Raw genomic sequence first — 27772 nt, forward strand, 5'->3', positions numbered from 1 at the left:
TAGGGGACTGAGGGTAAGGGATGAGGGACTGTTTTCAGACTGAAGACGACAGATCTGTCTTCATTTCGTACCACTAATTAGACAGATATCAGTGTGCCTGTCTCATTAGTGTTTTTCATGACTGAACAGGGCGGACTCTTTATTTAAATGTGTGCGTTGTCTCAACTTAGGGTGCTTATGTAGGTTTTGTGCTTGCAAGGGTATATCTGTGCAATGCTGGATTCAATTTTGAAAGGTATTTTTTAAATTAGCACAGTGTGAACTCTGTTCAGTCCCACCTTATCCGCCACACAACAGATAATATTGTTCTTCTGCAAATTTCAGTTGTGTTGCTAAATGATGCTGGTCTCGCACTGCTTGTTTTTAACTGCTTGTTTTACAATGACGGTTCACATTTCTGTTAGTCAGGCTTTTCTGTAGCCTTGTGTTTAGTGCAGACTCCTCTCAGGACTGCTTCCTGTGCGATGGAATGGGCCACTTAGATTCCTGTGGGAAAAACAGATGGTGTGTTTTAATTGTGTTAGCTCTACGAGGCTGGGGAGGGGTGGGTGAAGACCTGTTGGCTGAAGTGAATGGAGGGAGAATTGGAGAATTGGATTAGCAGTGACTAGTTCCGGGAAGAAAAGGCAACACGAAGAGAGACAGAGACTGAGAGAAAGAGAGAGAGGAGAGAGAGAGAGAGAAATTCTGATCTGAGAAGCCTGATTTTAGGGGTTAAATCTACCAGTGCCCCTGGTAGATATAGTTGGTTTATGCTGACCAACAATGACATGATAAATCAGGACCACAGATTTAAGGTGAATGTATTAACAGATTATAAGGTAATATTTGAATTTTCCTTCAAATTTGATGGTCCCTTTAAACCGTTTCACATAGTAGGGGTTGGTGATAATCAAAGCTAAACGTCTATTCGTTGATGAAAGCATATATGAACTCACTGCAATAACAGATGAAGATCAGTGATAACAATGTACCTCTGGCAGACTTGTTATTGCAGTTGGATCTGACACAACTTCCATGATTAGTGACAGAGGTGTGCTTCCTCTCCGCCAGCTGCTGGCCGCCTCCCCTTCCTCTCTCTCTCTCTCTCTCTCTCTCTCTCTCTCTCTCTCTCTCTCTCTCTCTCTCCCTCTCCCCCCTCTCCATTTCTTCCGCCTCTCACTGCCGTCTCTGAGCTAAATCGGATCTGAAGTGCCTCCCGCCCAGCCTGCCTTGCTGTCTCACTCTCCGTCTGTCTCTCTCTCTCTGCCTTTCTCATTCTCTCTCTGTTTTTATCTCTCCCTCTCTTCCTCTGACGAGACCGAATGTGACAAAGACAGATAGAAAAAACAGAATTACTGAATGTGGGTCTCGGATCTAAATTTAACAAATGAAATCAGGCCTGTTACATAAAAATGTGAAAAAAGTGACAAAATAGCATTGTGAAGTGTGAAGGGTACAGTGGGAAATACTGTGCGTATAAGTCATAGCTGATTCAGAATTCCCACTATGTTTGTGTATGGACACAAATGCTGTAAACATTGGTCCTACACAGCAGAGTTATCAGATTTAAGAGTATTTATGGTGTTATTGTAGGAGTCCTTCTCTCATACTTCACTGGGACGGTTCGGTTTATTCGTAGGTCTGTAACATGGGTAAGGAGCGGGCTGTCACGGAGAGGGTGGAGTGTGTACCGGAGCTGCTGACTGATGGTGGAGTGATGACTAAAGTTGAACTGAAAGGTGGGCTCAAACAGTGAGTAAGACATGACCACAGGGGACAGCTTTGGCATGATGTCATTACTAATAGAAATATGAGTCACTGAAGTGCGTGTGTGTGTGTAAGTGTGTGTCAGCGTGTCGCACGGTAAAATAAAGATACCGAGACAGAGGGTGAGAGAGAGGGTGGGAGAATGTTCCTCTTTGGACGGTGCCGCAGTCGCGTTGATGGTCCCGTGTGTCTCCAGTCTCCTCCCCCGTTCTCGGAGTGGCAGCACGTGGCTGTCTCTGGCTCTGTTAGACGGCATTAGAGGTTTACTTCACCCCTGCGGATAACAACTGGCACAGCAAACACAGACAAAGGCAGCTTTGTTGCTCTGGCTGCTACGGGACTTTATCCTGCGACTGAGAGGACGTGAGCAGGACGGCCCAGTGGTCCCAGGTGAGCGGCAGGTTTTGCGGCTGAATTTTCCTAAGATAAGCCACATGCGTTAGTAATGTGTTGGGAGCGGTTAGTGAACTGTGATTTCTCTGTGTCACTCTACCAGTCCAATACCGGTGTCTGCTTAGGGGCTGGATTTTCCATCTCTGGCCACTTGACCAGAATCCACTCCCTCCGTTAACGGGATTGCAGTGTCATGAGAAAAGAGCGAGACATGGGCTGCTGACGGGCCTGGCTCCCCAGGGTGTCTCCACTGACTGGGCCAGGAGAGAATATTGAATTTCGGGGCTGAGTATTGATTGATTACAGGCTCTCTGAAGCTAATTGATTAACCTACTGCAAAGCCTCTCTCACGAATCTGTCCACTCCTTTCAGTCCATTATATCTTTTACTGCACTATTGAAGGTTTTGTTTTTACTCTTTGTGTTTCATCACGAAGTGGTAGTTTTCACTCTGACATTGACTTGGGGTTTGGTTGACCTCTTAAACTTTTAAAGTCATACGAGCAGGTTATTTGATTTTATGTAGTTTAAGGTAGTGTAAAAGAGACATGATGGCCCTGTCCGGTTCCACTTGGGTACCCACAAAAGTCTTGTCCAGTCATCCAGCGGAGTGGGTGAACTGAGGCTGATGAAAAGAGGAAGCATCAGCTATGCCATGCTAAGCACATGAGGATCTTATGACTGACCACTACAGCAGTGCTTGATTGAAGGCATATACTCATGAGTGTTCATTTTTCTGAGGTGGGGGGGTCGAGCTTGAAGTTGCTGTTTGCATGATGCTTTCAATGTTTCTCTTGGTCGAGTGTTAGGGAGAGCAGCACCATCTTGGAGAGCATCAGGAGTTGGTTATGATCTCATTCCCCCCCCCACCAGAGACCTGTTTTTACAGGTCCTTGCAGATGAAGTGGGTTGAATCGTACCTGTGGTTCTGCTGGGCCTGGGAGTCTGACCTGGGCAGAGCGGGCCGGTTCTGTGCCAGTCGCTGTGAGGTAGGGGCATGTGGGCCAGCAGAGAGGGCTGCCTGTGCCCGCTGAGGGTATCGAGCGGCGCCAGCCTGTCAGAGGACCTCTGCTCACGGCGCATGTAGAGCAACCCTAGATCTGGCACAGCGAGCTTCTGCGTGACGCTCTGGAAATGTCAGCTATAACGCGTGTGTCCCTTTATGCCATTTATGTAATTAAAAGACAATTGAATGCAGTTCTTCATCCAGGACCTCATCCAGGTGGTTTTAGCTTGTGCAGATGGTTGTGTATTCTTTCTGTAAGAGCACATGAAGAGCACATATTTAGCCATTTGAACTTCTTGTCCTGTTGCTCTTGCAAAAGAGATTATAATCTCAATGTGTGGCAAAGGGTAAATTAATAAAATGGATGCAATATCAGCAAAAAGCCATTATTGTTTAGGAGGAAACTGACACTTCATTACACTGCCATGATAAAGTGTCATTGACCATTGCAAATTGCATTCATAATTTTTATGATCATGCAAAAACACAAATGCTTAATATAGTGACGATTCCGGGTTCAAGCACGGACATTGGCCCTTGATTATGAATGGCTTGCCGAATTCAAGTTTGAGCATTGTATTTTCAAAGTGAACATTTTTTGAATGGAGGAAAATGTAAATAAGTTTCACAAGATCACTTTCCAACATGGGGCTCAAACATACATCCAAGTGAGTTGTAGACATCAGCAATATTTGCCATTTGGTGCATCTTGCACAACCTGTTGAGCTAATGGTGATGACCCAATTACAGGGACTCCTCTTTTGAGGAAACGGTTTACTTTTGATTAGAATGCATACTGAAACAACATGTCAGTGTCCAATGTCAGTGTTCACTCTAGATTTCATATTTCAATGCCAAAATTGGCAGTCCTCAGATTGTGATTCGACATACATTTGCTGACTTTGAGAGATACCACGCTGGTAGTGATTGATCGCTGTGTTTCAGTCACACAATGTGAAAAAGTATATTTTTTGACAATTGTTTAATTTCACACTATGGGGATTAATATAACACCAAAGATGGCGAGAATGCTTGAAAATGCTAGGAGTAGTTAAAAAAGCACGAGTTTCAAGATTTTTTAAACACTTGTAACTGCAAAGATGAGAGTCTTTCTGTGCAGAATAGAATGAGTGTCATTATATGACTCCAGTATAAACCATGTCAGAGATATGGTTATTTTGCAGCTATAACAACCCCCCCCCCCCCCCCCCCCCCACACACACACACACACACAGTTTTTGTGGCAGTTGATCAGTGTTAAGTCTTAACTTGCTGATGGCAGCCATGTTTATTGAGGTATGACATCATCTCTGACACACTAAGGCCTTGACACAAGTCGAGTCCATTATTATTAATTGAATAATGATGTGACTAATGCTTCGGAAGAAAAACATTTTCCCACATTATAGCGCCTCCTATTGAACACTGTTGGCATGTGACCTCAAAATCATGTGCTCTGTCACCGCGTCCAGTTTCATAAAGATTGATTGAAGTATTGCTGAGGTAAAGCTGTTTAAGTAAATGAAACTCAGAGCTGTTGAATGACGCATGGCAACCAGACTGAAAATTTTACAGTATTGATTGGCACAGGAATGATGAAAACTAGGAAAAACTGGTGTGACACAAAACACTGAGTTGCCAAAAAACAGTAGATAAAAAAAGAACAGTACATTTTCAGAATTTGAAGCAAATAGGTGAAAGATGCAAGACATTTGTCAGAAAGAGAAAATAATTTTTCAGTTTGACTGCACAGTTTAGGAGATATTTTGGAAAACGTGAAATGTTGTGCTATAGCGCCACCCAAAATCTAGGGTTGTTGAGTGAGGCCTACCACATGCACTGCACCTTTTTGCCAAATTTGGTCTTTGTACACCATACAGTCTAGAATGTACAATGTGTTTTGTTGGGGAAAAATAATAAGAAAAACTCAAGCAATTACTATAGGGTTTCCACATTACGTGCTTTCACCCTAATCACAGAAACCTATGTTAATTTAGATAAGAATGTGAGAAGCTAAGTATAGTTGCTCATGCTTATTCCACATTTCTGTAGCCCATCTGGGCAGTGCAAGATGTTTGCAACATGGTACCAACAACATCAAGGTCATAGGGTGTGTTCCCAAGGAGCAAACATACTGTCGCCCTGCTAAAACGTGCTCTGGGCAACTGCTGTTATTCTACTTCACCATATTACATCTGTGTTTTTATACTCTCCCCATCATTATAAATAATTCCATCTGTCTGCTGAAGTTCATACTATTCTGTTTTGATACACTGCTGAAGTTTTAGCTCTATACTTTGTAATACGCAGGCTACACTATAGCTGTGGGCAAACAGTGGCAGTTTAATACATGCAGTGTTTATGGAATTCCATCTAGACACCAGAAGACAATGTAAGAGTAGGTGTTATTCTTAGATACTAATTTAACACTGAGGTTTTCACTGTGTAAGACCACATTTACCACACACATCAGTGGCAGTGGCAAAACACATTGCTCTATGTTTGTTTGGCATGTTTTCAGTTTACTGTAAATAAGAGTGTCGTCGTCGTTTTTTTCCCTCTAGAGTTTTTCCTGCTGATCCTTTTGAGCCATGAGTGCTGGAGTCAACATGAAGCGGGTCTCTCAGGACCACGGGGCCTCAGGGATCCCTCTGCCCCGCACCTTCTCCAAACTGAACACCCCGTTCCTGAGCAGCAACCTCACAGGTCCAGCCGGGCAGTGCCTGTCTGGGGGGCGGGTGACCTCCCCGTCTACCCCTGCTAGTCGCAGCGGCTCTAAGGACCTGCGGGTGGAGGTGGGGTCGGGGGTTCGGGGTCCATGTCAAAGAGCCGCTCCGTCCGGACCCTCGCCCTGGAGCACCATGGGTTCACGCTCCACCAACAGCAGCCCGCGGGTCACCAGGCAGAACGTGTTCCGCTCCAAGGACACGGCGGACCTTCGAAGAGGCCCACTGACCCAGGAGGGCGCGAGAGAGCTGGCGACAACCAGAAACAAGAACTGGAGATCAGGACAGGTCCATTTCAAGAGTCTGGATAACGCTGACGTTCAGCCACCGTCCCGTACGCTGGCACAGGATTTGCAGGCCGGGAGAGCTAAGGAGGGTCAACCTCGTCTCCAAACAGCCAATCAGAATCTTGTATGGGGAGTGTCCTGTGGTAATCCACCTGCCGTCAACAAGCAAAGAAGCAAAGTGACAAACGGCAGCACAAATGAGAGAACTGTGATGTCTCACAGGCCCACAGCCCAGAACACCAGAGCAAACAACAACTCTGCAAGTGGTCAATCTCCTCATATGGCTGCAGTGGCACCGTTCAGGTTCAGGTGAGAGAGTTTATAGTTCTAAAACGTCACACAGTACGATCACCACCGTTAGGCTTACACACTGGTGAGTTAGGCTTACGCATTGGTGAGTTAGGCTTACGCATTGGTGAGTTAGGCTTAAACATTGGTGAGTTAGGCTTACACACTGGTGAGTTAGGCTTACACACTGGTGAGTTAGGCTTACGCACTGTTGAGTTAGGCTTACGCATTGGTGAGTTAGGCTTACGCACTGGTGAGTTAGACTTACACACTGGTGAGTTAGGCTTACACACTGGTGAGTTAGGCTTGCACACTGGTGAGTTAGGCTTACACACTGGTGAGTTAGGCTTACACATTGGTGAGTTAGGCTTACACACTGGTGAGTTAGGCTTACACACTGGTGAGTTAGACTTACACACTGGTGAGTTAGGCTTACGCACTGTTGAGTTAGGCTTACACACTGGTGAGTTAGGCTTACACACTGGTGAGTTAGGCTTACACACTGTTGAGTTAGGCTTACGCATTGGTGAGTTAAGCTTACGCACTGGTGAATTAGACTTACACACTGGTGAGTTAGGCTTGCACACTGGTGAGTTAGGCTTACACACTGGTGAGTTAGGCTTACACACTGGTGAGTTAGGCTTCACACTGGTGAGTTAGGCTTACACACTGGTGAGTTAGGCTTGCACACTGGTGAGTTAGGCTTACACACTGGTGAGTTAGGCTTCACACTGGTGAGTTAGGCTTACACACTGGTGAGTTAGACTTAGTTTGATGGTGGAAGTTCTGCTGCTCTGCATCTCCATGCAAAAAAGCCAGTGCGTTCACACAGTGCTATAACAAACATATATTGCCAGACTATGTCTGACTGCAAAGCAGTTTTTATTATTTCAAGGCTAAGATTTATAGGCGTGCACATGTCCATGTCTGTCTGTGCTCAAGGCTTCAGGTCCAGGAGGACACAGATGCTTCCTCCTTGGAGGACATGAGCGACTGCTCTTCAGACTCGGTGGAAGTATGCTGTGAAGATTTGGGTGAGTTCCCCCCGCAGCACCCTGGAGTTCATGGTTGGTGTCTTACACTTGCTTTGTGATCTATTATTAAAGGCCTTTGACATTGGATATAATTCAAGCCTGGCAGAATCAGATGTAATTACTGTCTCTGCAATTGCTAGGTGCAATGAGAGCGTGCTATTTTGTCTCTGTTTCCACATTCAGAGTCCCGCCATAGCTCAGACAGCTGGACTGTTTGAGACCGGCTTCGCCTTTTCCATGATAGCTTTTCCATGATCATAGCTTTGCTGTCAGTTGAGCGTATAGGCCCAGGGACTCGTGCGTCCTGAGAAATGAGTGCAGTTCAGTAGTAACTACGGGACCACGGTCTACAGCTGCACTCATGCATACCATCACTGTCCAAACTTAGACGGATGTTTTATGCATTTAACAGGCTGTTAGAGGTACAGATGGATGGATAGTTTCCTAAATGTTTTTTTTTTCATTGCCCTTCTATTCACCGATTTCTACATAAAGGAGACTAGCAAAAAAGGTTTTGGTTTGGTTTGGCATATCGATGTTTTCAAATGATAACGATGAGCTTAGGTTGAAGCAGGTGGCACAACCCTAGCGCTCTTGCACATAATGCAAGTTAATAGCAAAGCAGATGCATGCTACTGTTGGTTGAAACCACACTGGCTCACAGACTCTTTCAGCAACTTTAAACCTCTTTAAATTTCTTCTCACTCGCTTACTGACACATATTACTGTGCAGACACATTCTCCATCAAGGACCAACTTCTCACTTTTCTTAGTGTTTAATAGGTAACTAGATATACATACCTGAGGGTACATTTATAGTTAAGCATACAAAGACACATACCAGAGGACAGAGTGATGGTTGCTCAAATATTAATCTGATATGGCAGTTTAAAATTCGTTGATAATTTTACAATGCAATACTAATCTAAATAACATGTTAGGCTTTTTTTGTTGATATAGTTTGCCTGGTTATACTTGTGAGTACACTTGTTACCTGCAAGTCACATAGCTGGACATACTATCTGAAAAAGCAAGTTTTGTTAATGTTTCCCAGGCCCTTTACAGATAACAGTCAATATCGATTTCACTAGTTTAAATGGTCTTGGCGTTTTGACTCGTGGGAGTCTAGGGGAGTCTACAGTGGAAACACTGTTTTGACTCAGTGAGAAACTTGGAGAGTCTGGGATAAAAACCCTTTGCAGCTTAAATGTAACAAATGCCAGGAAGCTGGTCCTAGTAGTTAGAGCTAAAGATTCATTGCAGAGGTGATATGCTGGATCACCGATTAATTGCAGAGGTACTATACTGGACCACTGTATGCCTGCTCGTCGCATTTGTCTGTGTGAGGATGCTTCACGGTGATTTCGTGAGCAGACTTTTGGCATAGAAAGCATGAGAAAACATACTGTAAATAACATGTGCACGATTCTGACAGCTTTGTTTTTCCAAATCCCACACATTCCATTGTCCAGTCCCCTGGTCCCCAGTGTTTCGAAATCCTTGCTGTAGTTTTGTAATATGATTAATCACTCGCATTGCCAATAATTGACTGCATGTTTTGCTTCACTGTTTTTCTAGGTCACTACAGTGTTGCAAGAGGTTGTGAGAGTTATATAAGAGGATTTCTTTACAATTTATGAGAATCATTTGTTGACAGATGGAGTACATGTTGAGAAATATAAAGACACTGGGGTGATTTTGCAGTACATAGTACATTATTTCCATAAGCTACCTATTCCCACCGTAACTGCTCATTTTTATGTTGGCCCACAGAAAGATGATGTGTTTTAACTGGCATCACGGGTCTTTTAGATCATGGTTTTCGAACATTGGTCCAAAACACTGTAGTTTTGTGGACACAACTTTGACAATGGGAGGAATAAAAAAAGAAAAGAAATTAAGAAAAGAAAATTCTATTCGGCAGTCTCTCCCAGTAAATTGGTAAAGATTTTTCTTTGTGGATAAATTGGTTCCAGTTTAAAGTGTCAGGGGTCTATCTGCACATCACAGAGTAGTTCTCAATGATGGTGATTGAGCACTCATTTCTTGCAAGTTCTGGTAGAGCAGCTGCATTGAGGTCTTGTGACTACAGGACACTGAATCGACAGATGCCAGTTTGTCTATCTGTAGGATTATAGTCAGGTGTCCTGTTTCACCCTCTGCCACCGAATGTCACTTGGTGTTCCTCAGGGGCAGAGTTTTGGACCAATAAAAATCTGTTCTCCTAGTCGAATCACTGTTTATTCTTTTCTCTGCCAGGACACCCTCCAAATGAGAGTAATAACAAAAGATGAACAAATTGGTTTCGGGAACTTTGAAAGGAAACGCTAACAGGCTTTACACTAATTCAGTCTTCAGGTCCTCAGGTCTCTAGCAGACTAAGCATTGCGTGATTAGCCTAATATTCAGCATATGTGCAGACGGGGATAAATACGGTGAAGACTCTTAGGCTGCAAGTTTACATTCCACTTAGTTAAATGATTTCTTGACTGTTTTATTACCCAGTGAAGTGTTTTAATCTTGAAAGATTAGGAAGATGTCTTGAATACACACACACACACACACACACACACACACGCACGCACACACTCACATGCATGCACACATGCACACACTCACATGAACACACACACACACACACACACACACACACACACACACACACACACACACACACACCTTTAGGATTTCCCTTTGCATGCACCAAGTGAAACATGGGGATTGCTCTTAGCCGTTCTATTCAGCCTTTGTAATTTATGGCCATGTTGTAATGGGGTGACGGAGCAGGGGTGGTGTAATGGACGGAGCAGGCCCAGCCTCGGGGATGCTCACGTGTCAACAGACAGCTGCACTGGCCAACCACAAGCTTCACGATGCAATCCAGATGTGTGGGAAGCCTCCGTACAGAGAGTGGCCACATCAGGCCGCATTTAGGACTTGGGGAAAAAGACCCAAATCAAAGTTTTCATCTGCAACAGAGTTCTGCAGCGTTGCTCAAACAACATTTATGATTATGCTAACGTTCACATGGTAGTTTATTGCCAATAATTGTTAGAATTAGCATTTGGTTCACTTTAGGTAGAAAATTAACATGGAAGTCACAGAGTATGGTTCTTTTTGTGATGCTGTGCACAGGAAGTGTGCTTTTCACTTAAATGAAGCAACCAGAAGTAGCCAGTGAGATGGCAAGGCTCGTGATAAAGGAAAACAAAAGAGGCTATTCTTCTCAGCTGCCTTTTAGCCCACGGTTACATCAGTTGACTTATTTGCCTTTGAATTACCTCAGATGGCCCGTGATCAGCATGAGGTAAGCCGGGGGAACACAAACTCAGTGGGGGAGCGTTACAGCCTCTCTTTAGATGCAGCCCTAAACTGGTCAGTTGCCCCGGGCCGGTCAAGGAGGTCTTAGCCAGGGCTGTTGCTTTCAGTGAGACTGGCGAGGCACCGAGCGTTTGCAAAAGAAAGAAAGAAAACGGTAGAAGTGTAAATCTGGAGCTGACGTAGCCACACAGCCAAACGACGGGACGCAGAAGGCCTAATGCATGTTGTGATGTAGGCAGCATGGTTGCTATGGAGACTGCCTTTCCAGCCGAGCATTGCAGAATACTCCACGGAGATATGGGTATGAACCGTCAAGAACCATGATCCCAGGGATGGTCTCAAAATACCTCCTTCAACACGCCGGGCACAGAGCAGGGCTGAAGGAGCCGGTGTCCGCAGGGGTCTGAACGATAAGCTGGAAGTATTGCCCCATAGCCTCTGATTTTGATTAAGAAAAAATGTGACCCAACAAATGGCTCCGGTGCTCAGAGTGGCCGAGACGTTCGTGGCGTTTCTCAAACGCGTCTCCAGGCTGGCTGGATCTGGTTTGGAACAATAAAAGACCACGTGTGACAATACCAAATCACTTCCGTAAGAAGTGAAATATCAGTGGTTATTTCAGGTTGACTTTCATTGTTACTTGTTCTTTACAGAATCCAAATGTAGTCAAGTAAATGTATATGGATCTTTCACAGAAAACTACGATTAATATAGAGGTATTTATATCTTATAATTGGATTTTTGCAGTAATTTTTAGATCTCTCTAGTGTTTACTGCAGTGACTGCATTTTGCCCAATGGCTAACACTTAATACATAATACAAGTGTGAATGTAATGAGTGTGCACGCCCAGCGGGGGAGGGGCCGGGGAAACAAAGGAGGGAGGGAAGCCATGTGGAAACGCATGAAAGGATGTACCACACTAGGAGGAAATTAAAAGAGAGGTTTGGACTTTGTCATCATCCCCTTGCTCCTCACACATTCTGCTGAGACTGAGTGGAGCACCGAGAAAGAGGACTGAGCCAGGGAAAGAGGAGGAAGAGAGAGAGAGAGAGAGGGGGCGAAGAGAGAGAGAGAGAGAGAGAGAGAGAGAGAGAGAGAAGGGGGAGGGATTGTTGTTGCGTGCGCTGCTGCTGTCACTCGGTTGCTGCGTGGTTCAGCAGCAGGAAGACGGGAGGAGAGAAATGAACCAGAGAGGACGAGAGGAGAGAGAGAGAGAGAGAAAGGGAGGAACACCGGGGCAGCGGTGAGGCAGACAGGAAGGCGTAGGGAGGACGAGAGGAGACAGAATTAGCCTTTTCTTCCTGCCTTAAAGAGAAAGAACAAGAGCGGGCGAGAGAGAGAGAGAGAAAGAGAGAGAGAGAGAGAGAGAGAGAGAGAGAGGGGGAGAGAGAGAGAGAGGGAGAGAGAGAGAGAGGGCGAGAGAGAGAGAGAGAGAGAGAGAGAGAGGGGAAGAAAGAAAGAAAGGGCAGAGTCTGCGCACTCTTCCTCTCCTCCCTCGTCCTCTGCTGTGGGCTGTAGCTGCTCTAAATGCTCTCCCGTAGAGGAAGAGACTCGGGGGCAGCGTAAGAGGAAAGGAAGGAGGAGGTGGTGGGGGGGGGGGGCGGGAGAGGGGGTGCGGCACGGCAGAGCGAGCAGGAGGCACGCAAGCGCACTGTCGCCACGGAGGGCAGAGTCGCGGGCATGGCTGCCAAGCGGGGCAAGTCCGGCGTGCCCCAGAGCGTGGCACGGAGCGAGCTGAAGGTGTACCGCACGGGGGGCGGCGGAGAGGGACGGATCCCCGTGGCCGCCAGCCTGCGCAAGCAGCGCTCCCTCACCAACCTCGCCGTGCTGACGGACGCCGAGAAGAAGATGCAGCTGTACGAGCCCAAGTGGTGCGACGACATGGGCAAAGGCGGCCAGGGCCACCTGAAGGCGGGCAAGCCCAAACCCGCGGGCGGGGGCGGGGGCGTCGGTGGGGCCCAGCTCTCGCGGAGCCTCTCCAAATCGGAGCACTCGCTCTTCCAGGCCAAGCCCAAGCCCTTCACCCCGCTCGCCGCGCCGGGAGCCCTGGCCAAGACCCAGAGCCGAATCCCGCGCGGCCCCTACGCGGAGGTGAAGCCCCTCAGCAAAGCCGCGGACGACGGCAAGTCGGACGACGACATCCTCTCCAGCAAGGCCAAGGCTCCCGGGAAGAAGACCGCAGCCGGGGCTCAGGGAGAGTCCGAGGCCAAAGGTCAGGGTGAGGAAGGTGCCGACAAGCCTTTCTTGAAGGTGGATCCGGAGCTAGTGGTCACGGTTCTTGGGGACCTGGAACAGTTACTCTTCAGTCAGGTGCTTGGTGAGTACACCACGGTGTGTCCGTATAGCCTCGGCTGAAGCTCCTCTCAACACCTCAGCTAAATAGATGGCAATCACACCCACCTCATCAGTGGGCATAGCTGCTTGCTAGAAGCTACTGTGCTCTCAAATGCATGCGGTACTGCTTGGTGTGGGCTGGCTGAGAGTCCTGGTCTTGCACCTGACCAGGTCACACTATTTATAGTGTTTGCCCTTGGAACCCTCCTGCTGTTGTGGTTATTATTAAATTCCATAAATGATATAGCTGTTATGACAGGGAGGCACGGGCAATTAGCTTTATATTACTAGCCATTGTTCTTGGTGCAATCATGTCCTTGTGATTTCATTCTCTCCTGACACACTGCTTTCTGGCTTATGGGAATTTGTGGCTAGAAATGATCGCTGCGGGACTATTTCTTTACGCCGTGCCGTGATTGTCGGAAGTAGCTTTGCAGACGGTGTTTGGCACACTGATATGCTTTCTTCTGTCTCCCTGCTGCAGTGCCTGTGTGCATGCATGTGGGTGTGGGATGTGTGTGTGTGTGTGTGTGTGTGTGTGTGTGTGTGTGTGTGTGTGTGTGTGTGTGTGTGTGTGGATGTGTGTGTGTGTGTGTGTGTGTGTGTGTGTGTGCGCGTGTGTGTGTACGTGTGCTTGTTTTCTGATCTGGTGTCGCTCCACTGTAATCTGTAGTGAGGTAATGGCTGCTATCGGAGGACGGTGAGGGACCAGGCGGTGAGATGAGACAGGCCGTTGGGGTTTTGTTCTTTCTCCTCGCACCAACACTCTACAGCTCAGTCTCCTGCTAGCCCTGTTTATCCACCACTGCTAACAGATGGCACATCCATGTCTAACGAGCGTGGGAGAGACAGACAGACAGACAGGAAGGCAGACAGACGGACAGGCATGGTTGCGTACCGCCATCGTGTAAGGTCTGCTCCAGATTCAGGAGCCATTCGCACGCGCTGTGTGAATCGGAATCGTTCGAGCTCACCATCACCGTGCCGTGGAGGAAGATTCTCAAGACAACATTTTTTCACTATCAATCTGATGCTGACACAACCGTTGCTGCCTTAGTGGGTTTTCTGCAGGAAGGTTGTATTGTGTTTGGCATGGTATGCTGCATTTTGTCTTCTGGTGAACAGACACAAAGAGGCTGAGGATTCTCAATGCCTATTGCTATGGCTGCAAATTGTGCAAATACCCCACCTTGTTTTCTAAACTACAATGCCCCTTGTATCCATGCATTAGCTTTTTAATGCATGACCTCTAGTTTCAATTACGTGTAACCTCCACATATTTATATGTTTAACTCACTGACTTCCAGGGAAGGCCATTTGTAAAATGTCATCTTCACATAAAGCGGAGCAACTAGAATAACCATGCTTGTTGAAAACCAGACACGGTTATAATAGATTACACTAGTGTAACCAGGTTTTAACTATTGAGTTAACTAGCGAATGACAGTAGGGTCTGGCCTATTGAGACAAATATAGCTCTCTATTAACATTCTGCAAATAAGGCTATTTCTCTGTTTTGTTTCAAACCTATTACATATGATAACATCAGTCAAGGAACGCACTCCAAAATATATTGATGTTCAATTGTTTTGCCAAAAGGTAACCAAATTGTTTTGCCAAAAGATTTTTTTTTTTTTTACAGTTTAGCACATTAATAAAGAGGCACCTATGTGAATCCAGTATTCATTAAACACAAAGCATTCACAGTTAACTAAAGACTTAATTTTCCATTCAGGAAATAATTTCAATTCAAAGTTGTCTGTTCAAAGTTGTCAAACTGCACTTCGATATGCACGGTTTGTCTGTATTTCATGGTTCTGTGCCATGTACCGAGGCATAAAAGCCTTCTTTATGGACTCCTTCGCCTGACCTGGCGCGGTGCTGCCCCGGCATGCCAGGGGAAACGGCGTACTTCCGCGGGCCATGGGACCGTATTGGGCCAGAGAATAAAACATTGGTTTTCACTGTGCATACAGCTGCTATGAAACAGCGCAGTGCAGCTGGACAGGGACACTGGCCTACGGGGGAAACCCTGCCTGGAATATCTGCAGAAGGACAATGGACCGAATTGAGAAGGAGTCACAAGAGGCAGAAATTTAATAGGAGCCCGTGGCTACGTTTGGCTCCTCATGGTCAAACGTGACCCTGACTAATTCAGACAGTAGGACCCTACACTGAGTAGACTACAGCAGGGTTTTGTTGACCACGGCTGAGAGCGTAAAAGCCAGGACGCTGAAACTTGTCACAAGTTATTTGATTTATCATTTGGCCACGAGCCATGTCTAGAAAACGCAGTTCACCTAAGACGTGGCATGTGAGCACAGTGGACCTGGGCACCAACACTTCTGAACTTCCACTGTGAACATAAGTCGCACTTTAAGGGATGGCGAGGTTGTTTAAGCCTACGAGGCCCAACGGTCACAGTACAGCACGGAACAGAAGAAAAGAACAAAACAAGTTGGAGAGAGTTGAAGGAGAGTGCGGAGACACTCGTGGAGAAACAGCAGAAGAGGAAGCCTAATGAAACAGGAACCAGCCCTTTGTGATTATCACAGCAGCACAATGTGACCATGAGGAAGGAGGAAGCTGCAGTCGGTTCAGGATGTCTCTGAAACACCGCCACCATCATCACGCGCGACCTACTTCTGCATCCCAGGAAGTAAACCGTGCGTCTTCAGACTCGACGACCTTCCAGATGAAAGGAAAATGGCGAAAAGCAGTTCATACTTTGGTTCATAATTTCATTTCTGCATCACACCTTTAGAACAGGGACCCTTCTGATCAAATAAGAAAACTCCTGTTTCAGAGTAAGGTTTCCGTTCCCCCTCAGTTCTAGTATCAGATATGAAGTGAAATGAGCATTTATCTGCTCATTGTGTATCTCTTTCACCTGCCTCTGCCCTGTTTGGTTGCCTTGTCATACATTTGTTGACCACTGTGACATTACATAATACCAGGTAATATGGAGAAATGTATAACCAATTTTCTCCTTGATAAGCATATGTTTAAATTATGGGAAATAAAGTGATGCAGATAATTTACAATTTATTCCACTCAGGTCCCTCAGGGGACACATGGACACTGCTAATTAGGACACGTGTTAATTCCCCATTCCCATCAGAAATCATTTTTGATAGACAAGTGATATCAGCTCGCTATGATACATTCTTGGAATCTCTCTCTCTCTATCTCTCTGTCTCCCTCTTCCACTCCCAATCTATTTCTCTCTCTCTCTGTCTGGCTGAGCCCAGTCGTTAATAATGTCAGTGCCGGCGCCGTGCCTAACTACACCATGGGATTGATTGGACATGCTGATACCATGTTGACCGTCACTGTATCAGCCAGGTCCCCCACTCCGTCCTTCTCAAAGCCCATAGGCGAAGCCCGTATGACCTCCGTGCAGCATAGGCGACTGCAACACCCGATTCAGTCGCTCGTTCTGCTACATGGAGGTGATGGGCTGATTCAGACGTATCCGGCTGTAGGGATCCGATCGACCCACCACCCCCACCCTCTTACGAGGGCCCACGCTGAAGAGACTGTTGGCTTTGAGAGAGGCTACCGACGTACGCCACTTTATTCTTTGGGTGAAGTGGATGCGCTTGCTTGCTTTCGCATATTTAAATACATTTTGATTATTCACGTAGGTTGTTTCAGTGCCTGTCCTGTCCAATGTCGTGGGAGGGCTGTGTTTTTCTAGAGTTAATTACCTGATCGTTTAGACTTGCTCCTTCAGGAGGTCGGCTGCCTCATCGAACACTAAAACCGTGACATTTAGGAAATGCATTGGTAACATCTGAAACAAGAATGCTGAACCTCCCTTAAACATCTTGTACTTTGTCATGAAGACAGTTTGCATGACCCTGCCACGTCTAGAGTGTCCAGATGTCCGGGTTTAGGCTGGACAGTCCAGATTTCCTGGACAGCATGTGATCCATCTGCACAGAACTGGTAGTTTCCCACTGATCAATATTACTGGATTACATACTGGATTCAATAATGTCACTGTGTTACATATATGTCAAAGCAAATACCATATATTTTGTTTGTTTAACAGCTCACCTTGAACCTCGCGTACTGGCTAACTACACAAGGTCCACACTCTAAATGCTAATTAGCTAGAATGTTTACAACAGTGTGAAAATGGAAAGATACAAAAATACAAATAACTCCACTTCTCTGTGGTCAGCACATTCCTTCTTTTTTAAAAGAAAGAGTGATTAATTCATGCCTTCTGTATACTATGACTGACACTGCAAATAGGTGTTAAATTTGGTGAATTAAACATTAATTTATATAATTAATTTCTGAAACAAATTGGTCAGCTCAGTCCGCTAGACAGTTTTGGACAAGGTTTTAATTTTGTGTTACAGTGTCTTTCACCCACATGTCCTTCTCTTGAGGCTGTGATGTCCTCCTTTTAGTGTTAATTAAAGGATAAATAAGTTAGCAATATTTCTGAAAGTGAAGATTTATTATTTGTTTTTTTTCTATGAACTGCAGCTCACATGGAGTTCAGCTCACAAAGAATCAAACTGTTTTGTAGTCCTCAAAGAAACCAGTTTATGCCCCATAGAGCAGGCACTCCACATGGAGGCAGCCATGTTTAAAACACAGTTCATGCAGAATCTCAGAAGCATCCAAGCCACTAGGTGTCAGTATAATGGCTGTTTCATAACACAAGGAAGAATCTATGGAAACACATCGGATTCAAAATGCAGACACACATTTGCCAAACACTGTCAATGTAAATGAACATTTTTGATGTTGCTCTATTTTTTCATTAATTAAACTATGGTTTATGGGTAAACTGTAGTTTCCCTGTTTACAGAGCTCAGTATGTGAGAACATAGAACTTTAATAGTATAAAGGTCAAGAAAGCTGGACAATGCAAACAAACATTTCTCGCATTATTCAAGGTACACAGTTGTTGCAATGGAGGAGGGTACCCGGTCAATATAAAAATAAATGATACAAATAAATTTTAACTGAAGACTAATTTGTCACTGAATAAAGTCAAGAGGGCATTGGAGCACTGATGTATGAGCATTGTTGCAGTTACATGGTGAGAATAGCTGAGTGAACTTAAAATAGTTTTTGTGGACAGCTATACCTGACTATGTCAGGTCTGGAGCAAAAAAACTGAAAATTTTGGTTGTGCCTAAGAGAAAATTCTGATTGTTAGAACATTTGTGAATGCGGCAAACAAATGTTTTGCAGGGTGCCCAATGAGTACTTTTAGCATTAACCAATACAGAGATGAATGGCATGCACCCTTAGTCATAAGGGTGTGTGTGTTTGTGTGTTTGTGTGTGTGTGTGTGTGTGTGTGTGTGTGTGTGTGTGTGTGTGTGTGTGTGTGTGTGTGTGTGTGTGTGTGGTCATTCAAATCTTGCAGTGCAGGTTTGTATACAGATCATACCACAAAATTTGCCAGCTATATTACTTTGTGGTCCCCTGTAATGCAAGCAGCTTTCATATCTAATCGAATCACTATGGATACTTGAATGACATGAATAACAACAGTCATTTGGTGTTTCTGGTGAGCTGTAGTCACAGGTGAGCTGTAGTCACAGGTGAGTGGTGACTGAACTCTAGTTGTCATCGGCAGATCCAGAGTCTCAGAGGAAACGCACCGTTCAGAATGTACTGGATCTCCGGCAAAATCTGGAGGACACCATGTCAAGCCTGCGAGGGACCCAACTCAGCCATGGGTAAGCCATCTGTATGCACACACACACACACACACACACACACACACATGCTCAAGAGTGCATGAAATCAGCCATTTATAGTTCAAATAATTCATTCTAAATGAGTTTTAAATCTGCGGCCAAAACTTTTTTGGAAACCTTCTTGGACATTTACAAAACAAAGACATTCTCTTTGAGACACAGAGGCATACGTGGAGACACACACACACACACACACACACACACACAAACACACACACACACACACACACACACACACACAAAGATATACTGTACACAAACAAGCTGCTTTAGCGCCCTGTTCCCCTGCCATGGCTTTTTGGGAAACTGGCCACTTCAGCTGTCCAAACACCTGGCTTCAATTCTTTACAAACACACAAACGCTTCATTTACGCTGTACAGCGTTCATCGGCATTGAAATGCAAACTGCCCCACTAAACCCACAAATATGCAGTAACTGCACAGCTGTGCATCTGCACCAGGTCTGCGGATCCGCTGTCCTGTCTGTGAGACTTATGAACCACAGATATGGCTTGAAAGATAAGTCTACTAAAACATTTTTAAAAGAAGTTTGGAACAAGAGAGAAGGAAGATAGGGAGAGGGAGAGAGAGAGAGAGAGAGAGAGAGAGAGAGAGAGAGAGAGAGAGAGAGGGGTAGTGAGAGTGAAAACAGAAGATCTCAGTTCCACTTATGGGTTCTCTGGTGTACCGTGATGGCCTCTTGCCTCTTCCTCATCTTCTGGTCTCTGCTGCACGTGCTTGGTGGAGCATTATCTCCATTCCTCTGATCTCTTCAGCAGATCCCTCTGTGCTGCTCTTCAGAGAACGCTCAAAGCTTCAGAGACCCGAGGCTCCATATTTCCCTGTGGGCCTCTATAGCCCTCGTCACCCCTGTCAGTCAGCTGTAGCATTTGTCCCAAAATCCAGTTCACAAGCACCTCTCTAGCCCCTACACTGTCTGGAGCCAACAGCCAGTTTTTATGTTAACTGTCTGAGTTACATGTTTGGGTCACAGAACTTCACTAATACTCGCTTTCATTCATTTCTGACAGCACTCACTATCCCTAGTGTTTTCTTTCAGTTTGGTCAAAAAGCCACGTGTTGTTAATGCACTGTATCCTACTTGGAATCATTATATAATATAGACTGTGTTTCTGCGCGTTAGCCATCTTGATCTTGAAAAATTATTTGTGGCTTGCTTATCTCATTAGCAGGCTATCAGTCAAATTATACAACATTGTTTTTTGGAACAGTCAATCTATCTTGTTGCTGCTTCTTGCTAGTAAAGACTGTAGGCCTGACCAAAAACCCACATTTCTAGTTCTGCTAGTTCTTTCACCAAATCCCTAATTTCACCGAACTAGAGTCATTGTAATAATAACAATGGTCCTGCACAGGGGTGTACCAAGCGTTTTCAAAAGTGGGGGTGTTCTGTGATGTCATATTTTAGTATTATTTTAACAACAAACGAGAAATCTGTGTGTGTGTTTGGGGGGTGGGGGGTGGTCATGTTTCAGCAATAGTAGCAACCCTAACCCTAGCCCTAGCATATATGGCAGTGCTGGAGAAACAGAAACCCCCTTTTCTGAGTTTCCACAACAGCTCAAGTCATTCTAAGCACATACATTCATACATTGCTGAGGATGTTTTTAAAATATGCTATATAAATCTGGGGAACCTAGGACCCTGGGAGCAGATGAATTACCTGCTTTTGTTATGGTATAAAAAGTGTTTTCAAGTTATAGATGTACTCAGAGAAGTTACTTTGTCTTTATGATTCATTTGTCAAGCCATGTGAGAAATTCATGTCTTTCTCCAGACTGACTGATTGATGTTGTATTTTTATTGTCACTAATACATATGGTTATGCAATCTCCACCCTCAGTGGAAAAGCTCCACCATAGACTGGCCTACTTCTTTACCAAAGTCTGGTCTACATCACACACACACACACACACACACACACACACACACACACACACACACACACACACACACTTTCCTTATGATTCTGGGGGCACAGTTGTGTTACTGCCTCTATTCTCATTGTGCCAGAGAGCAATATTTATGAAAGATAAGTGAAGATACTGTATGTTAAGTAGTTTCATGACATTTCTTTTTGAATGACATTCCTTAGAGTGACACTCTCAGTAGCAGTTGCACCCGTTAAAAAAAGATTTCCGTATTAGAGAAGTACGTATACAGCACAAAACAAACCGTGAGGCCTGGGTGATGTGTTCAGGAGTTTACTGGAGTCCACAGGGCTTACGTTTGTCATCCCCCCCCCCCCCTCTCACCCTCTCAGTTGTCTGGACGGCAGCGTGTGCTACGACAGCGATGACCCTACCGGCCGTAGTGTCTCCAGCCTCTCCGGACGCTCGTCCCCTCTGTCGTGGCGGCATGGACAGGCCAGCCCACGCCTGCAGGCAGGTGACGCCCCCTCCTCCACTGGCGGCGGCTACTCGCTCGGCCCCAGGGCTTTGTCCCAGTACGCTTCCCACACCATGCCTGCCCGCTGCTCCGGCCGTCTCGGCCACACCCCCCGCGCCGACCTCATCGAAGGCCTGGACGTGGGGGACAGCGACTCAAAGTCCGGCTACCTGAGCGACTCGGACCTGCTGAGCAAAAGTCTGAATGACGACGACGACGACGACGACAACTTGGCTAACGGGTAAGGCTTCGGTTCTAAAACTCAGCGCTTGGGTTTTTTTTTTCTCCGTGTGTGAGGCAACGAATGTTTACGTGCGCGGAGTGTCGTTTCCATGTTTAGACTTACACCCCACGTTGAATTCGAAACGGTAGAAGCGAAAGGAAGCTGTTTGACATCAAGGAAACGACACCTCTGAAAAACACGGAGGTGTCTGGAGGTGGAGGGCGGACTGGGCCAAGAGGAGACAGAAGACCAGAAACCCCGTCAAGGTGCTTTGATCTGAATGGAAGAACACTAGATTAAACAGGAATCAAAGTGTAGTGCATCAGAGGAAGCATGTTAATCAACCTTATTACCAGAGGGGCCTGCTGAGATGACGTGGACCACAGGCCCTGGGTACAGTGTGCAGTACACCCACAACTTCAGCACATTTTGGTTTCACCAAAGTCATAATGACAGGTTCTCTACATTTTTAAAGGAGCCGAGATGGATAATTATTCTGTATTTTCAGTGCTCGCGTGAAGACTGAACTACTGTAGAAGCAAGTGAATATACGGATTTGCCTTTGTGAGGGGAGGAAACGTTGGTTTTTGTATGTTTGGTTTGCACCACCATCTGGTGGCTGGAGGCACTGTGTTTCGGCTGCGTATTTGGAAGCTGAAAGGCTGACATTGAGCTGTCCTCACTGCGGCTACAGGAGCGGAGATTAGCAGAGAGAGGCGTAGCAGGGAGCAGGACACGTGTAGGAGGCTCTGCCGTAGTCCCCCCCCCCCCCCCCCCCCCACCCTCGCCCCCACCCCACCACCATCACCCCACACCACCCCCACAGGCCATGCAGGTTTGCTGCTAGTGTCGTCACTACATCCCTTTCTGAACTGGTTTTGTCTCCATCTTCAGAAAACAATTTGACCTGTCACCGTCTTTCTGCAGACTGTAGCTCTTGCATGAAGGATGTCTAATATTTCTCTCCCTCCCTCTCTCTCTCTCTCTCTCACACACACACACACACACACGCGCGCACACACACACACACACACACACACACACACACACACACACACACACACACACACACACACACACACACTTTCTCTGTATCTCTCCTGCTCTCTTTCTGCCCCTCTGTCTTGTTCTCTCACTTTAACTGGGAATTCAGGCCAGTTCTCTGGTGGGATGTAAAGGGGTTTTATTAGATGGCTTCTTGCAGTGGGATTTAGAGAAAGCTGCATGACAACGGGGCATCAGACCCGCCCAAAGAGACGGAGAAAGAGAAACAGGTAGTGTGATGACACAGACGAAATAGCAGAAAGAAGTGAAGAGAGTCACACCCACTCTGTGTCTAATATTACAGATTTGGCACTGGCTGATCACACCCACCCATGTCTCACTTTAAACTCGGTTGATCAAACCCGCTTCCTCATTCCCCACAAACCCTCCCAGCAGAAACCGAGAGCCGAGATCAACCGCGGTGACCAGCAGCCATTCTTAGCTCGTGTTATTCACGTAGCGGTTAGCGTCCAGTTAGTTCCTCGTAGCCAGCAGTGTGATGTGTGACTTTTTTTCCCGTTAGCCTGTTGATACATTTGCATGGACAGCCGACCCGGCGTGGCCCCCCTGGTGAACCTCGGGCAGGGTTGTCATAGTGACCATTAGCACCTCTGAGCCACCTGCTGTGTGTCTCCTGCACAGGTGGGCCAAGCATCTCTCTCTCTCTCTCTCTCTCTCTCTCCATCACCCCCTTACTCAGCCCCCATTACTGTTCACCAGTCCACCCATCAGTGTTCACACTGACATTAACACCGGCATCTGCTCCCCTCCCCCTTTATCACCAGGCGATGACAGTCTGAGCGTATCCACGTAGCTGGATGTGTCGTGGTCAGTGTGGTATGTCTGGTGGGGGGGGGGGGGGGGGGGGCAAACTTAGGAGATGTGAATCCTGTGCAGTAACCATGGCAATGAGACGGGGAGGAAACGGGAGGCGGGCGCGAGGGTGGTCGGCGACATCCCTGCCGGGCCCGGATCGATCTCCCTCTGTTTCTGGGCTATTGCTTCTCAAGTAGCGCAGTAGCGTCTCCTAATACGGCCTCCCAGCTCTAGTGTTTTATGAGCAGGGAGAGCAATTAAATTTTCTCCTGAGCCTCGCGGAGGCGTTATGGCGGCTTTTTGCGCTTGGTGTCCGAGTTTTTAGAGAGAACCGGAACGACACCCTGCAGAGAAGCTGGCAGTGAAGGCAGAAGCTTCTCCACACGGCCACGGCGCGCCGCTGAGCTCTGCGCCTCTTTTGCACGAGTTTGGAGACAGTGAGATTTGGAGGTGGACCGAGGGGTGATGTCCCACGACAGGTCGTGACCAGCGCTGGGTGCTGTCCCAAGCTAACAGTGTAATGTGGAGGTCTGTGTACACAACACACCCATGCACACTTCCTCTCTCAGTGTAGTTAACACTGCTCACTGCCAGCGGCCTGTGTGGAATTGTTTTCTGAGTAAACCGACCCTAATACAGCAATCTGCCATAAAGTTCCTCAGTTGACAGAGGACATAAACATGTAAAAAAAAGATTCTTGCTTTAGTACTGGCCACAGTTAATGTTGTCTTCCTCTATTTAGATCTGCGTTCATTTAGAATAATGAGAAGTGAAACTATGCATGTGAAATGAACTCCAGCAGAGACTGATTGAGCTTAACTGTAGACACTGTAGGTAATGTAAACAAAATGCAGAGAATTGTGATTCTTGTTTATCTGTCATTATGTGCAGTAGTTGAAAGCTGCTATTAGTCAAGGCGCTTGTTCTAACGTCCTCCGGTTGTTGATATCATTTGCTCACTGTATTTCTGAGGCCATGCTTCATGCCTTTATATTTACGGGAGCAAAGAGGTTGATTAGTTAGGGGGCTTGTCACCCGCTACTGTTGCTGTAATTAAGTCAGATATGAATTAAGGCCTTTTTCTTAAATAGTACAGCTTCCCAACACATCTTTTAGTTATAGTCTGGACAGAATTATCGAAGCATCGGTGGATTCACATTCTAGCCAGTGGACTGGTTCAGTGTGTGGTAACGCAGAACTGCACCCAGAGTTAATTAAAAATTTCAGTTGAATCCATTGTTCCTTTGCTAAAGCTGGTCTTAAATGTTTCCTCTTTGCCCCCTGGTCTGCATGTGTGCTTCTCATACATGAATATCAGGTTGACAATGAACAATTGTTTGTTAATAGCTTCCATGAACCAAAACGGCTTGCTGAAAACAGTTAACAGTTTCAGTAAATATATATCTGCCCTAATGAGCAGTAACAAGTGACATTGTGAAATCTGTTTGCACTTGAACTTGGCCTTGTTAAATTCTGTCCTGCACTGAAAACCTGCACTGATTCTCACTTGAATGGATGAGTCAATTTAACCATCGGCTTAGGGGCCTATGGCTTTATACGGTGACCTTTGTTCCCTGACCTCTTGTGGGTTGTTTTGACCTCCAACTTGACATTGTATCTTGTCTCCCACTTGTCCCTCTTTGTTGCAGTTATAAAGACATTCAGAAGTCACATCTCCCCTGTCTCCTGCAGCACACTTAAACACTCTGTAAACATTTTTCATTTGCAAGAGTCAGCGCAAACGAAACGAACATGCACTACTCAGCATCGCTCACAGTCCAGACCCCATACAAACATTCGTGTGAGTTGTGCTGTCAGATGAGGTTAAGACATTTGGACGCTAAAGGACAACAGAGCACTGTGTCTGCTTGCAGCTGTCTTCTGTCCTCCGTTCTCCTACACACGGAGAACGAGGCAGATCTGTTTGGCTTCTTCTTCTCGTCCTGTGTCTGATGGATGGATTGTTGTAATGCAGAGAACAGTGTATGCAACAGTGACAGCCTACCCAGAAGCCCCTCTGCTTATCGCTGCAGTGATTAGCACTCTGGCTAGCAAAGACCGGTTGCTGCTAATCCAGACGAATTAGACTGATAAAACCAAAACTAAACAAACAAAGACTTTATAACTGTCTGTAAGGGTGGCTAGCTTTATCAGCTGGTGCAATATCCTTGAGTGTGAAGAAGTATAATTGGTTGAATAGGTAGAAGAGTGTGAATGCAGAGGGATAAATAGTTAATGGTGGATGGAAAAAAGGATCCCACACCCAAAGTCTGTCACTTCCTCTCTTGCTTTCTCTCTCTCTCTCATGCCCCTTTTTCATCCTTTCTTTTTCTCTCTCTCCTGCTCTCGTGTTTAGTCTCTCTCATAGTCTATCTTTTACTCGCTCTTTTCCTCTCTGCCTTTCTTTCCCTCTCTCTTCCTACCCCTCCCTCTGAGTCTTTCTCTCTCTCTTATCTCTCTCCTCTGTCTCTTTTCTTGTCTCACCTTCTCTCTTCCTCTCCTTCTTTTTACCTCTCTATCTCTCCTCTCTCTCCACCTCTTTCTCTTCCTTTTTCTCTTTCTCTCTCCTTCCTTCTCTATCTCTTCCTCTCTTCTTCTCTCTCCCTACCTCTCTCTCTCAAGCTCTTCCTCTCTCTCCTTCTGTCTTTTTCTCTCTTCCTCTCCCTCTCTCTTTCCTTCTCTCTCTCTCCCTCTCTATCCCTCTCTCTTTCCCTCTCTCTCTCCATCTCTTTCTCTCTCTCTCTCTCTCCCTCTCTGTCTCTCCCTCTCTATCCCTCTCTCTTTCCCTCTCTCTCTCTCCCTCTCTATCCCTCTCTCTCTATCTCTCTTTCCATCTCTTTCCCTCCCTCTCTCTCTCTGCTGCTGCATCATGTCTCAGAGTATGCGGCACATGGATTGGGACAAGTTGCCATAGCAACCATAGTAACCCCCATCTTCAGTCTGCCCTGATCAAAAGCGGTGTGTGTGTGTGTGTGTGTGTGTGTGTGTGTGTGTGTGTGTGTGTGTGTGTGTGTGTGTGTGTGTCAGTGTGTTAATGCGAGTGTGACTGGAATCCTGAAGAAGATGGAACATGTCTGCATATCAATATACAGTACACTCAAAAACCACCATAAGCAGTGAAGTCAAATGGCTTTTATGCAGAATGTGTCCCATTCATTTCCTGTCTCTCCTTTAGTCTCTCCTTTAGTCTCTCCTTTAGTCTCTCCTTTAGTCTCTCCCTTAGTCTCTCCTTTAGTCTCTCCTTTAGTCTCTCCCTTAGTCTCTCCTTTAGTCTCTCCTTTAGTCTCTCCCTTAGTCTCTCCTTTAGTCTCTCCCTTAGTCTCTCCTTTAGTCTCTCCCTTAGTCTCTCCTTTAGTCTCTCCTTTAGTCTCTCCCTTAGTCTCTCCTTTAGTCTCTCCTTTAGTCTCTCCCTTAGTCTCTCCCTTAGTCTCTCCTTTAGTCTCTCCTTTAGTCTCTCCTTTAGTCTCTCCCTTAGTCTCTCCTTTAGTCTCTCCTTTAGTCTCTCCCTTAGTCTCTCCTTTAGTCTCTCCTTTAGTCTCTCCTTTAGTCTCTCCCTTAGTCTCTCCCTTAGTCTCTCCCTTAGTCTCTCCTTTAGTCTCTCCTTTAGTCTCTCCTTTCACCTTTTACTCTTGTATTTTGGTGATATAATGGAGAGAGAGAGAACAGTACAAAATTGTAAAAGGAATTTTTATTGGAATTTTCACTTCTGTCATACACACTGTGAAGCATGAATACACCATACACCTATCAAACCATGTGGACATCAGCTGGACACACACACACACAAACACACACAAACAGTACAAAAACATCTGGGGAGGAAATTGGACCTGGATATGGAGCATTAGCGGGAGACGTCCAGTGGTGTCCAGGTGGTGGGGTTGCCTGGGCGTAATCATCGGAGTGGTGTTGGAACATGTGCCTCGACAGGACACTCTCCACCAAAGGGTCTGGCTCACGAAACACAGGCACACCATCTCGTAAAGCCCACAGATACTGCAACAAAACATCTGTTCACACAACCAGATGAATAAACAAAAGGTGATCCAACCGATCAAATCTGCCACGTTTTATATCCGATATTTCCCCTTCTCGTGGCAGTGGAGTCAGCTGTGCCCACGGCAGCTCCGCCTACTTCAGAGGGAGCGACGGGAGACCGCAGGCTGCCCCGGGCCCAGCGAGACCGCAGGCTGTTGCAGGGCCTTCTGTGCTCTAACGCAGCCTGACACAAGCGCCATTTTCCAAGCCAGTGGCCGGAGTTAGCGGACCGAACCGCGAGTGTGCATTACCACACGTCGGCCCTGGGGCCGCAGATACTCTTGGTTTCGCTTCCAAAAACGTAAAATATTAGTCAAACGACCAAATTAGTAGGTTATGTTGTCGCAAACTCAACACAAAGCCCCTGGT

The 27772-nt window shown here is 46.2% G+C and overlaps 1 protein-coding gene across 5 annotated transcripts in view; it reads left to right on the forward strand.

Annotated features, from left to right (window-relative positions):
• The first annotated feature begins 1928 nt into the window (after positions 1-1928).
• The window catches only part of nav1b (neuron navigator 1b), a 59056-nt gene continuing 33212 nt past the window's right edge, over positions 1929-27772 (forward strand). For 2 of the 5 annotated variants that reach the window (XM_077013911.1, XM_077013913.1), the window contains exons 1-3: positions 12427-13122; positions 18750-18852; positions 21158-21523. In XM_077013911.1, coding sequence (XP_076870026.1) covers positions 12486-13122; positions 18750-18852; positions 21158-21523 — 1106 coding nt within the window. In that variant the 5' untranslated portion in view covers positions 12427-12485. Of the gene's footprint in view, positions 2140-5711; positions 6470-7390; positions 7483-12426; positions 13123-18749; positions 18853-21157; positions 21524-27772 lie in introns of those variants that run through there. The other 3 variants (XM_077013909.1, XM_077013910.1, XM_077013912.1) reach the window with 3 other exon arrangements.

This window comes from Brachyhypopomus gauderio, chromosome 8 (assembly GCF_052324685.1).
Source record: "Brachyhypopomus gauderio isolate BG-103 chromosome 8, BGAUD_0.2, whole genome shotgun sequence".
NCBI classification, from domain to species: domain Eukaryota; kingdom Metazoa; phylum Chordata; class Actinopteri; order Gymnotiformes; family Hypopomidae; genus Brachyhypopomus; species Brachyhypopomus gauderio.